Source organism: Heliangelus exortis, chromosome 6 (assembly GCF_036169615.1).
Source record: "Heliangelus exortis chromosome 6, bHelExo1.hap1, whole genome shotgun sequence".
NCBI lineage: Eukaryota > Metazoa > Chordata > Aves > Apodiformes > Trochilidae > Heliangelus > Heliangelus exortis.
The window spans coordinates 35142997-35158809 of NC_092427.1; the positions used below are offsets into that span (position 1 = coordinate 35142997).

The window sequence follows — 15813 nt, forward strand, 5'->3', positions numbered from 1 at the left end:
TTTACTTTGGTTTGGTTTTCGTCCCCCTGAAACTTTCTTTTCCAAATTTTTGACAAAAACCATCAAAAACCTCACCTTTGCTTCCCTCTTCTAATTCAAAGCACCAATTATCATACAACCTTCATCAGGCTTCCCAAAGCCACTCGTGCCCTGAGTACATTGAGTTCTATTCTAACACCTATAGGGCAAAATAATTATCTCCTCTTTTTTTTTTTTTTTTTTTTTTTTTTTAAATACAATTCCTATTTTAAAGGAACTAAGTTGTGTAAAGCAAGACTGGATGCTTTAAAGCCAGATGGAGAAACCAGAGAATTACAAGGCTGAGGACTGGGTTTGAAGAACGACAGAAAAATACTCATGGCAGCTGTGTGACTGGAGAAGAAAATTCTACCACTGCTCACATGCCAATTCAAGTGTCTGCAGGTATCTAATGTGTGAAGTTTATCTAAAACCTACAGAATAAAATAATTGCCTTTTAAACTTGGTGTCCTTCACGTCTGCTTTAAAACAAAGCTTTGCTGACTGTTTCTCTCCCTGTGTAAACATCTGAGCCTGTCCTTCACCAACGTTTTCTCGCTGTGTGCCTCTTAGTGCTGCTATTGTGGGTTCCTATCTTGAAGCCAGCAGAATAATGAGAATCATTCCTGCAAATCCTCGAGTTTCACCTCAGTTTGCAAAAGCCAGTAGAAATATTTCAAGGTCTTGTTGGAAGCACGGGACAACCAGCTGCAGGTCCTGGCATGGACCTTGCCACGCAGCAAGGCTCTGTCTGCTCACCAAGAACTGTGGTACCAGCTGGGATGGAACCATCAGCAAATTTCTGGTGACAGCTTTGTTAACTACACCAGAAGTTACTTTTGAGAGGAGACTCTGATTTAGCAGTGAGACTGAAGGGATGACAGCTCTCCTGCCAGCAGACACCACCACGCTGCAAGCCCTGGCCTGTGCAGCACGTGAAGCATCCACCGCCGGTGGGAACCAAAGTTTAGAACAGACCTCCCCAAAACTAAGCTGAAGAAAAAGATGGTAAAATAATTCCTCCTTGTATAGACTCCCTGCACACGTGCAAAATCAGATTAACTCTCATCACAAAGTGCTCTGTGTCCTCAAACACGTGTACCTCCTGCTCCTGAGGAGCCCTGCCTGAGGCAGCACCATCTGAATTGGCTGCGTTCTCCAGGCTACCCAGTGTGCTAGGATGCCTTAAATTACACAACAAAATCCAGCCTAGCAATTTAATGACATTTTAGGAGAATACTTCAGGCTTTCCTTCAGGCTTTGTTTGCACCTCCTGCACAGACAGAAATAAAGTGAGGGAACCTCGTGCCATCCTGCACTGGGATGAAATGAGATCTCAGCCCATGGGTATGGGACTGGGACTGGTGCAACCCCAAGCAAATCCCTGCACTTGTGAGAAGGAGGGAGCAGCAGAAACCCTCTTTTTCCTCAGAGTGTGGAGGGGAAAGCTGCTGTACCAAACCAGGTGGGATTACTGGCTGGAGCTGATGGTGACCACAGCAGCTGCCTTTGGGAGAGCCCCAGGGGAAAGCATCACTGCCAGGGGAAGGAAGAGGAAGCAATAAATGAAATCCCTGATGATCTCTGAGGTCCCTTCCAACCCAGCCAATTCTATGATTCTATGAAATGTGTCACCCCGAGGACACAACCCTGCCAGCAAACTAACCAGGTGACAGTAACCTTCTTCAGGTCTGGGCCAGGAAGCAGTGGAATCCTCCTGCAGATCCCAAAAGAGGTGCACTGCAAACTCTGTGCCCTGGACAGGATAGGCATCTCAGGGGTACCTGTGCTCTTCCCTGGCCAGGATGGGCATCCCTGAGGTACCTGTGCTCCTCCCTGGCCAGGATGGGCATCCCTGGGGTACCTGTTCTCCTCCCTGGCCAGAATGGGCATCCCTGGGGTACCTGTGCTCCTCCCTGGACAGGATGGGCATCCTTGGGGTACCCGTGCTTCTCCCTGGCCAGGATGGGCATCCCTGGGGTACCTGTTCTCCTCCCTGTCCAGGATGGGCACCCCTGGGGTACCCGTGCTCCTCCCTGGCCAGGATGGGCATCCCTGGTACCTGTGCCCCTCTGCCTGGGAGAGTTTTGTTACAAGACAGGCAGGCTGAGAGACAGCAACAAAGTCTGGAGGTCTGGGCACATCTCCCACAGGCTTTTAGCTGCAATCTGCACGTGGGAAAGGAGCAGGGCAGGAGATGGACGCCGTGGGGAAGGGCCACCTGCCACCCCGCAGGGGCTGTGACAGCTGAGGTCAGCCCTACACGTCAGCTCCTATTGAGTTCTCCTCAGGCTCATATTTAATGCATGGGATGTATTTTTAATGGCTTAGATGTGTGAACAAACCGTGGCCTTGATGTTCCAACATGGGTGTGTGAAGGAGCCTCCGACCTTCTGCGATGGATGCAGTTTTAATTTAATAGTTAACATAAAGTGGGATGGAAGAGATGAAGCATTCTATTAAGATATTTGATAATAAATTGGAAAGTGCTCTCCCAGTGCTGTACCTAGTTAGTCTCTCTGCTGATCTATTTAGCCAACACATGTAATTCAGAGCTACAAAGTTGTATTCCTGCTTTTTGTAAACATACTTACATAAAACTCAATAACAACGCAGTCTATTTATTGCTAAAATGCTAGCAGGAAATTGGAAAAGGTATAAATACAATTCATTGCTGGTGATCTCCTGCCCCCTGAAGGCACTGTAAGGCTCCAAATCTTGCTCAGTTCACAGCACCATAAAACCAGAGCCATAAATGTCACTCTTTTCTTGATTGCACATTAGGCCAATCGGCCTTTTATTGCAACTAAATAGGCACTCATGAAGGCTCTGCTCAGCTTACTGCTGGGGTCTGACTTTGCCTAAATGGGGGGCCAGGGAGGGAGGGAAACTTTATTTTTTAAATAACAAAAAGGAGAAAAGAAAACGGGAGGGGGGGAAAAAAAAAAAAGGTGCAAAAGCTCATAGGTCTCCAAGGTGTGTGCACTGTCTCTTTCATGCTGTAGTGCCCTGCTGGAGGCAGAAGCTGAAGTGTCAATGCACATCAATATTTGATGGGTGTTACACTATCCCTTACCTTCCTTTTCACAGCCTGGTGAGCCCGGGCTCTCCCAGCCATGGGGTTACACGACCAAGTGGTAGCATTGCCTCAGAGCACCCCTGTGCAGCTCTGCCCTTGCAAAGCCAATGAGGGATCCTCTCCTACACCTCCCAGAAAGCAGCAGGAGCCAGGCAGGATCTTTACAACACCCTCTTACTAAGTCAAGAGCACAAAACAGACTGCCAAGTCCCTTCCTTAAACACAAATAAAGGTGTGAGCTTGGAAGGCTGCTACATTTTCCTACTTAGAACTGAAAACTGCAGCACAGCAGTTTTCACAACCCCAAACTCCTGGGTTCATTTGCTCCCCTGTTAAACTGGGGACACAAAAGGATTGCTCTCTGCCAAGCTGTCACCTGTAAATGGAAATTTCCTAAAAACACAGTGCCCAGGAACACACATGGAAAACCCCCCTGCATGTGGGCAGCTGCTGTGGCTTCTCTCCAGCAAGCAGCAAAAAGGACAAGCTGCAGGTCAGCTTCAGGTTCTCACCCTGCTTCCACAATCCTCTGTCCTTTCCCTGGCTATCCATCTCTCCAGCTTCCCTGCCATGACCACCTAAATCCCCCTGTGCCACCCAAACCTCCTGGCCACACACACTGCATGCTGAACCTTGGGGTAAAAGCACCTTGGCCATGGAAATCTCACAGGAAAGTTTGGCTATTTCAAACCATGCTTTTTAAAATATTGCAGCTTTTTTTTTAATGTTGACAGACTAATAATTGTGAAGAGAAATGGCAGCTCTACATGACTCACAAGCCTCCCCCCTTAAATTTCAGAAGAATTTGTCCTGTTCCTACAGGAGCATGGCACCACAGTAAGACATGAAAACCCAAAAAGGTCTGAGAAGGTGTTTTTGGCTTTTCACAAATCAGTATTTCCTCTGAAGCAACTGAAGGAGTCAGGCAGCCAAATTCTGCTTTTATCATCACAATTTCCAAGTTAATCTTTGCACTCTGTGAACAACTGCACATTTACACTCGAGTCAGTTCTGTCTGCCAGGGAAAGGCTCTGCTGGTCCTGAGAAGATACTCCACAGTTATGATACTGGGACAGAGCTTTTGTTTCACTGAAGTCAGTGGAATAGCTTTAATTGAATTTTTTAAGATGGAAGCTCACCATCTGAAACTGAAAGGCAAGTTTGGATCTGAACGGAGGAGCACAAGGAAAAAAAATCTGTGAGCTTTATGACTGTGTAGGGTATTACCCTCCAGACACACAGGGAGTTTTGCTGTAATTGCAAAAGATCTTTTTTATTACAAACACAAACATTAGGGATTCTAGTTTTTGGATAAGAGATGTTGGTGTCATAGAGGGTCCCTACAAGACTTACTTGGGTGAGTAGTACAGATGGAACACAATGTGGGTTTGCATTTATCTGAGAACATTTAGAGCTGTGATATATGGTCCACATGACAGACTTCCTCAATGTATAGAGAAAATATGGCCAATTTCTTTGTGTAGGCTGAATTATTTACCAGAGTGTTCCAAAGTGTATTGGTAATAAAACACTATGAAATATAAGTAACACCAGACAATCTTGACTTATGTTAAAACCATTTTTTTTAAAAGAATGTTATTAAGAAAATAAATCCTGAGATTCTGGAAAGGCAGGAGTTTGTCAAATGAATACAAGTCTCTCAAGGACTGTGTTGACTCGATGGATGGAAAGGTCAAATTCTCCAAACCATCACCCTAAGGGAGCTGGGAATCAGTCTCACTTCAAAATTAAATTGCCTCTTTTGGCACAGGAAGAAGATGCAAAAATGATTTTGTGAAACTTACCTGACTGGAAAGAATGGTTGTTTTTAACTAAAACCAAATACAATGTACATAGAGAAACCCAATTTCACCAGATGGCCAAAGGAGCCATCATTTTTCCAAGCATTAGCTTTCCAGCCAAGCCCTTTCTAGTAGTGCATTCAGTTCAGAAATACAATGTGCTCATTCCTGCCTCCTACTCCTTAAAAGGACTGCGTTTTGCTAATTTTTCTGCTCTTGTGCCAGTTCACATGGTGCTTTTTTCACAGCCCAAATGAAGGAACATGTCCAGGTTCTCTACTCAGCTCTCACACTCCAGACAGCAGGTCTGGCTGTCCAGCCTCCTGTGAAAGCCACCAACCTGGCCCTTCCTTTCAGTAGCTTTAATAATTAAAATATCATGGACAGGCAGGTGTCACACTGCTTTTTCTGTTGTTCCCAATGTTTCATTGCAAAACCTTCCCTGACCAATTTCCAGTTCAAATCTTGTTGCTTGTGCCCCATTTTTTACAGTGTCAGTGTCTCAGCCCACTGCATGGTATCTCTACAGTTATCTCAACGTGGTGTCTCAACTAGAAGCTGGCAGTTTGATTTTTATTTCTGAACCTTTCAGCCATGGAACACACACCAGATGAAACGTTTATAATTAACTGGGCTGATTTCTGGGCAGAGACTGGAGGTGGCTCTGTTGTTAGGCCAGTGACAAGGGTGTAGGAGGCTGGGAGCCACATGGCCAGCTCCTGCCATGCAATGCAGAGACTGCATGCTGCTCTCCTTCCCTTTCCTCTGTAAGCCCTTGCCTGGACTGTTATTAGACACGACTACCAACCTCCATGTGAAGATTTCTGCAGCAGAAATGTGCCTTAGGTATGTTCCTAAGTTAAGCAGGAAGAACTTTGTAAGGTTGCTTTTTAAATGGTGTTCATAGAATCAATGAATTGGCTGGGTTGGAAGGGACCTCAGAGATCATCAAGTCCAACCCTTGATCCACTCCTGCTGCAGTTCCCAGCCCATGGCACTGAGTGCCACATCCAGGCTCTTTTGAAATATCTCCAGGGATGGAGAATCCACCCCTTCCCTGGGCAGCCCATTCCAATGGCTGATCACCCTCTCCAGAAAGAAATTCTTTCTAATGTCCAACCTAAACCTCCCCTGGCACAACTTGAGACCTCTTGTGCCCTCTTGTCTTGCTGAGAGTTGCCTGGGAAAAGAGCCCAACCCCCCCCTGGCTCCAACCTCCTTTCAGGGAGTTGGAGAGAGTGATGAGGTCTCCCCTGAGCCTCCTCTTCTCCAGCCTCAACACCCCCAGCTCCCTCAGCCCTTCCTCACAGGACTTGTGCTGGATCCCTTCCCAGCCTCCTTGCTCTTCTCTGGACCTGCTCCAGCACCTCAATCTCCTTCCTGAGCTGAGGGGCCCAGAACTGGACACAGGACTCAAGCTGTGGCCTCACCAGTATGGTTCCATTTCTCTGTTTATTCCAACCACAAGCCCAATGGGTGTGATTCAGTGTTACACATTGAACAAAGATCTACTTTCCCTCTGAATGAGAAAGGAAAGCAGCAGAAAATGGTGATGTAGCTGCTGTATAATGCACGGGACATTGCAGACCTTAAAGTAGCTCCTTGTTTCTGCATCTGGAACAAGTAGGTCACACAGAGTTATTATACACACTGCTGAACATGAAGCAGCCAATACCCGTGTAATGTATGTGAGCTTTCCAATTACCTTTTAGTACCTTATAGTAGTACAGCAGCTTGTTTGCAGATGCTTTGCTTGAGAGCAACTGATTGAAGGGGGAAGGGCCCCAAAGCTGACTGACCTAATTGCTGTGTGGATTGAGAAGCTGGCAAAATCATTAGTTTCTTTTATGTTTTCTTTCTATACTATAATAAAGATAAATATTGATTGCTAGAGCAGTATTGATTGTAGGGGTCGTTGCTGATGGCAGCTGCATGATTTGCACAAATATCTCCCATGTTTGGTGCTGCTTATTTGCATGAGAATGCAGTTCCACCAGCCTCATGCCTTGCAGACTGCTCACTTGCCTTGTAGGAGCATTTACCCAAACTGGATATATCAGAGACAAGCAGGAAAATATGAAACAAAAGACTGGAACAGTTCATCCTCTTAATATGTTTTCTGTGTGTGACTCTCTGCCCTGGGTAAGTGGAGTTTATTATCCCAGCCATACCTGCTGCAGTTTGGCTGCAATATCTGCACCTTGCTTGGGACCAGCACCCTAAACCAATGCTCCTTCCTTCCCCACAGCCCTGGGTGCCTTCCTCCAAGCTCCCAGCTTTGGGACATCAGGGACACAGTGTCCCTGGAGAATGGCTCCAGCACCTTCTTCTCTCTCCTGAGCTGAACCTGCCTGGTGGGATCCTCCTGCATTTGTGAGAAATGGAAAAGGCTCCTCCAGCTTGAGCCAGGCTGGTGGGGAGGGAGGAATGGTGCTCACCACAAGAGGTGCCCATGGCAGAGCAAAAAAACTCAACGCTCAGCCAAGGAGGAGCCCTTAGTGTGTGGGACTGAGCTGTGGGAAGCAGCAGGAATATTCATGCCCCTGTTTATCAGTGGTCCAAACCCCTGAGTGGCCCACTCAAGGTCAGGCACCTCCTGCCAGGGATGCTGCTGCCTCTCCCCTCCACCTGTGACCTCCAGGACAGGAGAGAGGAAGGGGAAGGCAGAGGAGCAACCTGCAGAGATGGTCATCCCAGCTCCTCTGACCCTGCCAGGCTGCAGGGAGAGCACTCTGCACATTACACACCCCTGTGTCTGTCTCACAGCAACCTGCATCTTATTCTGGGCAATCCTGCATTTTGATACTGCTGCTGGCTGACCTGCTATTGAAATTCAAAGGAAAACCATGCATATTTAACCCCAATTCATCATTTTGATTTTGATTAACTCTACGAGTCAGAGGCTTGCAGGATTTAATCCTGTTTGAAGAAAATAACTCCTGTCCGCTCTTCTCGGGTGTTTTCCAACAGGAAATTCAACTGAAGGGTTTTTTTCCTGTTATTTATCTCCTTCCACTTACTTGGACACATCATGGCCCTTGGAAATAACTGCCCAGTATCTATCCAAACCATGGCTTGTCCAGTGCAGAGAGTGCTCTTATTTCCTCAGTGCCCCATAAGGAGGAGATTAATCCTGGAATCCAGGTTTCTGACGTGGTTATGCACTGACACTAAGCCACTTTAGCAGATGAGCAGGCACTCCATTTTTTGAGTACTATTTATATACAGTGAGTGAGTATTTCATAGATCCTTTCTGGAAGATCTTAGAAACACACCATGGTTCACAATGCTATATTCTTCATTTCCTTTTAAGTCTATCTCTCGGGGTGTTATCTTCAGTAGCCATGTCTTACAAAATCAATTATTCCCAAGCCAGCTCAGGAACAAAGCTCAAAGTAAGCAACACCAAATGTCTGATTTACCAATAGATTGCAATCCAGTGCTAAAGAGCACGGCCACTGCCCTGCTTTAAATATTCATGAAGCCCACGGGTGCAAAATGCATTAAAGGTGGGAATAATGCCAGTAATACACGATCCTCTTAGTGACAAGAAGCTTTCACATATTAAAGTAGCAAGATGTTAAAGACTTTCAACTGAACTGCCTTTGTTTTTAACCTAGAGAAAGAGATTCACTAATGGAATGCCAAATTGCATTCACTCTTGTGATATTAGACTGCAGAATAGGATAATAATACATGTGTGCTTTACCATGCTGTGGAAAACCTGTTATTACAGCGAGTTCTCTTCTGTCTTTTCTTTGTACTTTCCAGTAAATGTTCACATGCATGTCTTACCCCTTTGAGTAGTCTTCTGTGTACCAACCCCCCTCTCAGGACCCCAGAAATCCAGCCAAAACCAGACTTTTTTTACAAAAATAAAAAGATTTAAAAGTAACGTTTGGACGGTGCAATAGCACAATTCAGCTGAGTGACACCTGGCAATGAATAGCCAAAAAAAAAAAAAAAAAAAAAGCCCCCCAAAACCCCAGAGTCAAACCAGACTGCAGAATAACAGACTGTGGCAAAGCAGAATAATGTTAATTGTTGCTTTAAACCATCAGCAACCCAGCCACGTCTGCTATCACACCTGTGCTCTCTTCTCTGATCTACTTTGGCATCCTAGAAAATCCTAGGCGAGCAGCCAGCCTCCTATCTCCAGCTCTCTGAGATCTGGCTCTGCTACCAGCTGGCATCCCTCTTCCCTGGGATGGATCAGGCACTGACCTTGCACCCTCAAACTGGTTTTGATGGTGAGAGGACCCTGCCAGCGCTGGGTTTATCACCCAGTGACAACAGGTCCTGGGGTTGCTGGGATGCACTGACCCCATTTGGGTTTTCCAGAGCTCATCAGTCAGGTGAGACAGCTGAAGGAGCACTGCCTCCTTCTGAAATCTGATCTGCATAAAAGCAGCCATCAAACAAGAAACAGAAATTTCTTTCCCCACTTAATCTAAGGACATGCCACATCTTGGCAGGGGGAGTGGGGGAATGTGTCTATCTGGTGCCAAACATGGGAATTCAATTAACAGACATTGGAAAGAGGGATCCAGGCCCCCCATACATAGCCTGCTTTTATTCTAGTAATAAGAATAACAAAGAGCTAACACCCAGAAGGCTCATTTTTCACAAAGACGTTTATCCAAGACTAATCAAGGGGCAGGGACAGGGAAACAGGGCTCTGCTACAGCATATGAAGTTGTTTACTTCAAAGCAGACCTTTAACAGGCTTTGCATGGTCTTTGTACTTCTGGTTGGAAATCTGCTTTCCTGCCTTTTAACAGTTTGTCTGGCAGCATCTTCTAGTAAATGCCCTTCCCTGCTTCCAGCCCCAAGAAGAGTCTTCCCCTGCAGAAAACCTGCCTGTCAATAGAGATTGAGAACTTCAGCTCCTGCAGTCATTACACTGCTCCATCTAAGCCAAGTTGTTTCAAAAGGAAGGAATTAGATAGTGCAAAAGCTGCAGTGGGAACATTACTAGGGAAACTTGGATCGGGCTACTTTATCGAGCTATTTCTGGAAAAAAAATAAACACTGCTATTCAGGGCTTATGATTAATAATGTTATCTTGCAGCTAATTTTATTCCTTGCCCCTCTCTTCTCCCGCCTTCCAATTTGGAAGTGCACTTAATTATGAAAACATGAGCACTAGACTGTGAATTTTGATATATTAATTTTACCAGGGATTTGTTTTTACACTGCACCACCCAAACTCTCAAGGACATCCCGTCAAGGAGACAATGAAAATCCTCACACCTTGGGTAATTGCCTTAAGCAAAGACAAAAATTAAGCAATTTCTTCCACACAAATCTCATTACATCTTTGCAAACCTATAACCATGATGCATATTGCTCCTGGTTTTCAATACTCCAATTTGCTTTTGATGACTGGAGTGGTTTGTTTGGTGTTTTTCAGAGACCATAACCAGAAGTTATTAAAAGCCTGGCAAGACAAAACCAAACTGAGCACAAAGGGATGACCACCTTCCTAAGCTTCTCCACTGAACAGCAGGAAATGATAATAATAATTAAAATTTAATGCCTGAAGGACATCCATGGATGCCTGGCCTGAATGAGGTCAGCCCAACACTGTCCCCAAATATAATCTTCTCCATTTATCCACTGACTCCATTCCTAGTGCCCAAGTTAGGGTTGGGGCAAAGCTGTTTTACTGACACCTGACTGCCCAGTCTCTGTGTTCATCCTTCAGCTGCCACCAGCCCCCAGTTCCAGAAGCATCATCCACACAACAGCTCTAATATGGACTTGCTTATTTTGTTTCCTTTCTGAATTTGCAGGAATTTCTTAGATAGAAAGATGGGGGTTGGCAATTAAGGCAGAGTTAGAATAGCTCTGTGGATAGAGGCTTTTTTTTTTGTCTAGTGGCTGTTCCAAAATCACAATGAAACCATTATTTTGAAGTTGACTTAATGTATGTTTGCCTACTTTCAAGTGAAAATGAAAAATTCAAAAAAATAAATAATCCTGAGTAGACAGAATTATTTCCCCTCAGCTTATGTGGTTAAGGTTTAAAAAAACAGCAATTAAAAAAATGAATACTTTTGAAACCCCCTTAAACACTAAAATAGGAAACAATTTCCATTGAGAAGATGTCTAAATGCACAGTCTAATTATTTCAAACATTTGAGGGTTAGGTCTTCAACTCCAGCAAGTAGGAAAATCATGACAGATTTCCCAGCATTTCTAATGCTGCACACGACTGAACATGATGATAATACTAATGATACTTTTTAACCAGAAAAGCTTTAGGTCAATTATATTTCCCAGTTCTATTTTTACCAAAGTATAGAGCTTTAAAAGCCCAGATGGAATAACATAAGTTATAACAGCAACAAAAATGGATAATTGTGTTTCTAGACTTTGTCTAAATTGTGATTATTCCAAAATTATGAACTGAACAGTTTTATAGATTTTTTTTTCCCAGAGAAATAACCTCCTCAAGCACTGTGCAATGAATCTCTGGCTGCAGAAACTGGATTACCCTCATATTTTCAGTGCTTTCTAAACCACATCACCTTCAAATAACAAAACATTCATTAAAAAAAGAAGAGTAGATCAAATTACTGTACCAAACATCCTCTGCATCTTCGTCACACTCTGCCCCAAACTGGCAAATGTCACAGGTCGATGTCTCTTTTTGATTGGTTTCACCTGAGCCTTCATTGACTGTTTGATGGAAAGCAGAAGAATATACATTAGTACAGACAGCACTGGAACAAAGCACTTCTCTCTCTCTCTCTCTAAAAAAATCTATTTACTGTGTCAGCTTAATGCTGGTTCTGAATGGGGCCAACGCAGAGATTTCCATGGTGGGCTGTGATGAATTCCCTGAATTCTGGAGTGAAAAGGAAAAGTGGAGAAAAGACCCCTCCTCTTGGTTTCCCACTTAAACCATTATCCCTTCAAGCTGCAGGTCATGTCACCCCCAAGCCTCTCTGCTTTTTGTTCCCTGGGAAAATTATGGAGGTGTATTGAGAGCTGCTGCCTTCTCTTCACAGCTCTGAGCCCCAAGGACCAGTTATCTCTGGCAGGAAAAATTTAGTGCTGTCCAGAGGAGGGGACAATCTCCAGCACAGGCTCAATTTGAAGCCCAGGGAAGTCAACCCCCCCTGTCTGCAATTGCAGAAGGTTGTAACTGGCCCTTCAGTCAAAACCATAAAGGGGCTGAGGGGAAAATAAAAATATGGCTATAAGAGGACTGGGAGAAAATGCTGATGGCTGAGGACTGAAAGAAAGAGACCACAAAGGTCAGCACCAAGAAGAGGCTTTGTTAAGATCCAAAAGAAACATAATCTACATTTATATTAAAGTCTATAAGCACATTTAGATATCTTTCAAGAGGTGCTGCTTTCTAGCATGACACTGCACCTACTGATATCCTCCTGCTGGTTACAGGATAATTAAACCAGCCCAGACTTTAAATATCCATCAGCTTTGACTGATGTTATCTGCATAATCAGCCTCTGCAGTGTCATCCCTTCTGCTGGAGCCAGCCCTGTGGAGCAGGCTTACTGCAAATTTGGACCTAGGGTGTTGGTAGCCCTGGGGCTACCTAGGTGATTTGGGATGGGACAAGGGCTACCTAGGTGGTTTGGGCCATGAATCCACTGCATGAGACCCCGGTAACCTGGCCGTGACCAGAGGCTCTCAGACTTTGTACATCCTGATTTTCTCATTTACTCAGAAAAAAAATAAAAATAGTGCCAAGCTTTCACTAAGATGTTGGAGGAGAAAGGGCTTTTGCTCTTAAAAGAGGTGTGACCCTACTTTCTTAGCCTGGGTAAGTTATTTAACCTCTGGCCTCCTTCCCACTGGGTAAAATGGGTATAATGTCGCTTTCTACCCACAAAAAACATGGATACAAGTTCATTAAAGGTTGTGATATGCTTGGATGCTACAGTGAAACAGAGTTATACCTATAACTAAAGTAGATATTTGTCTCAGAAGCTCTTTTCTGAAGCTTAATATAGTCAAAGAAAGCATTGATATGTTTAGGTGTGAGCGATGCTGCAGTGATTTCTTGACTTGAATTTAGACTAAATTAAAATGAAAAAAAAAAAGAGGAAAACAGATTATATTAAAATAAAAATGATCTTATAATTTTTAAAAATTACCTATGATAAGGATTTTGATGATCCTAAAAGGAAATGAAAGAGGGGTTTGCCCTGTCTTTGGAACTTTGCTCACCTTTACAGCCACAAAGTTCATGTACAAAAAAACCAAAGGGGAAATTCAGAACGCACAGTAAATTTTTGTTCTTCTGCTTCATTAGGAGGGACTGAGCTGATGTTTTTTCTGTTTCCTTAAGTGACTGAGGAACTCTTTAGGCTCATATTTCATAGGAGCTGACACACAAAGGTGTCCAAGGGCCATGTCCTCACACTATTAGCATCTCCATGCCCCTCATGTGTGATCCTGACCCAGCAGCACCAGAAAGTTCAGGCTGCTGTGCAGCTCCTCCTCACTTCTCTCCAGCTCCATCCAGGCTTGATTTTATCACTGAGTTTCATTTATATTTTGAATTTAGATTTTTTTTTTTTTTTTTTTTTCCTGAGGAGATAACTCTGGCAGCCAAACTTGGCAGGGAATTTCCAGTGGTTAAGATATGGAATGGGGCAGCTGATGGGGATTTATTGAGTCATGCTGCTTTGCTGTGTCACAGTTTCACCATCTGTGAAAGGAGAGCAGAGTATCTGGCAGATACTTTGGGGGCTGTAACAAATGACTGCATGCAGAGGACTCCTTATGACAGCTGAGCATTCCTCACCTAGCAGGTATATACCAACAGCTTCAGTTCAGGAGGGTGAAAACATACATTTCATGGAAAAGAGCTAGATTTTTAAATTTTATTTTGTTATTCTGCAGATCAATTTCCTTATACTTCCCTTTAATTAAAAACATATGCCCTGTTTTTTTCCTCCTTGTAATGTTTCTGTCTGTAACTGTCCAACAGGTGGGGTTTGACAAGAGATCTCCCCTGGCTCCACATCACAATAAAAAAGCTACTTAACTCATTAAAGGAAAATATTTGAAAGACTGAGCATTCTGAACTGACTGGTTTAGAGAGGAACATCCACACTAAGGCACTCTGCAGCTCTTAATTTCTACTAGAAAATAATAGGTCACTCCTTCATATTTTTCTGAAGAAGCTCTGCATCCAGCATTCCATAATCCACGTGCACATTGGTATGAAATGTCAGAGCATGCAGTGGTCTTGATTTAAAAAGACAGCTGTTTATCTCTCTCTCTCCCTTCTTCTGTATTCAGTAACCACAGATAATGTTCTTTCCATTTCCTTAAGGTGTGTTTTCTCTCCCTACACAAAGATACACACTGGCATGTGCACCCACACCCAGGGCTGATGCACGCAGGGCTTGTTTTCTCCATGCTGTGCAGGTAACTGCTTTGATAAATCTGGGCATCTTAGAAAGTTATTTTCTCAATATTTCCTGCTGCTTTTTTAGCTTGAGGACTAGTGGATACTCATTTTCTAAGGTGACTCTTTCTTCTTGTTTTTTTCCCCCTCACTACACTTACTTTCGTATCTCAAATGGAAAAAAAAAAAAAAAAGATAGCAAAAATAATCTAGTTGCTGGACTCCTTTTAAAAATAAACGAGTCCAACTTTCTTGATCTGACTTGTGTTAGGGAGCTCTCATACTGGCAGCTGCTGAGGTTTAATACCAAGAGCCTGGAGGAACACAGTGGGGCTCCAGGAAGGCTCATTACTGAAGCCCACCACTTAGTATTCACACAACTGAGAGCTACTAAGCTTCAAGTTCCTATTTGTATTTGGCAGATGAGCAACTGCCAGAGTTCAAGGAAATGTTCTATAGTGGGTTAGGTGTCACTAACTTTATGTGACAGTCACTTCAGGGACTCACCCAATCTCAGCAATATAAATTCTTTAGCTAGGAAGTGGCTACACAAGTTCCAAAGTCAGGGGGCTGTGGTAACCACAAGAGGGGTGCAGTGATTTCATCCTTTTCTGGCACTCTTACTGCACTCAGATCAGACTGGTGGCATTTCATAGAATCACAGAACTGGCTGGGTTGGAAGGGACCTCAGAGCTCATCAAGTCCAACCCTTGATCCACTCCCGCTGCAGTTCCCAGCCCATGGCACTGAGTGCCACATCCAGGCTCTTTGGAAATATCTCCAGGGATGGAGAATCCACCCCTTCCCTGGGCAGCCCATTCCAATGGCTGATCACCCTCTCCAGAAAGAAATTCTTTCTAATGTCCAACCTAAACCTCCCCTGGCACAACTTGAGACCTCTTGTGCCCTCTTGTCTTGCTGAGAGTTTCCTGGGAAAAGAGCCCAACCCCCCCCTGGCTCCAACCTCCTTTCAGGGAGTTGGAGAGAGTGATGAGGTCTCCCCTGAGCCTCCTCTTCTCCAGCCTCAACACCCCCAGCTCCCTCAGCCCTTCCTCACAGGACTTGTGCTGGATCCCTTCCCAGCCTCCTTGCTCTTCTCTGGACCTGCTCCAGCACCTCAATCTCCTTCCTGAGCTGAGGGGCCCAGAACTGGACACAGGACTCAAGCTGTGGCCTCCCCAGGGCTGAGCACAGGGGCAGAATCCCTTCCCTGGACCTGCTGGCCACGCTGTTCCTGAGCCAGCCCAGGATGCCATTGGCCTTCTTGGCCACCTGGGCACACTGCTGGCTCCTCTTCAGCTTCCTGGCAATCCAGACTCCCAGGTCCCTTTCTGCCACTCTGTGCCCAGCCTGGAGCTCCCCATGGGGTTGTTGTGTTGAACCTCATCCCGTTGGGATCAGCCCAACTCTCCAGTCTGTCCAGGTCCCTCTGCAGAGCCCTCCTGCCTTCCAGCTGATCAACACTCCCCCCCAGCTTAGTGTCATCTGTGAATTTGCTGATGATGGACTCAATCCCCTCA

General features: G+C 44.8%; 1 protein-coding gene across 1 annotated transcript in view; it reads right to left on the bottom strand.

Moving 5' to 3' along the window:
* TMEFF2 (transmembrane protein with EGF like and two follistatin like domains 2) overlaps window positions 1-15813 on the bottom strand; it is a 126523-nt gene that overhangs the window by 39336 nt on the left and 71374 nt on the right. Inside the window, exon 5 of the mRNA XM_071747841.1 lies at window positions 11487-11583. Coding sequence (XP_071603942.1) covers window positions 11487-11583 — 97 coding nt within the window. The remainder of the gene's footprint in view (window positions 1-11486; window positions 11584-15813) is intronic.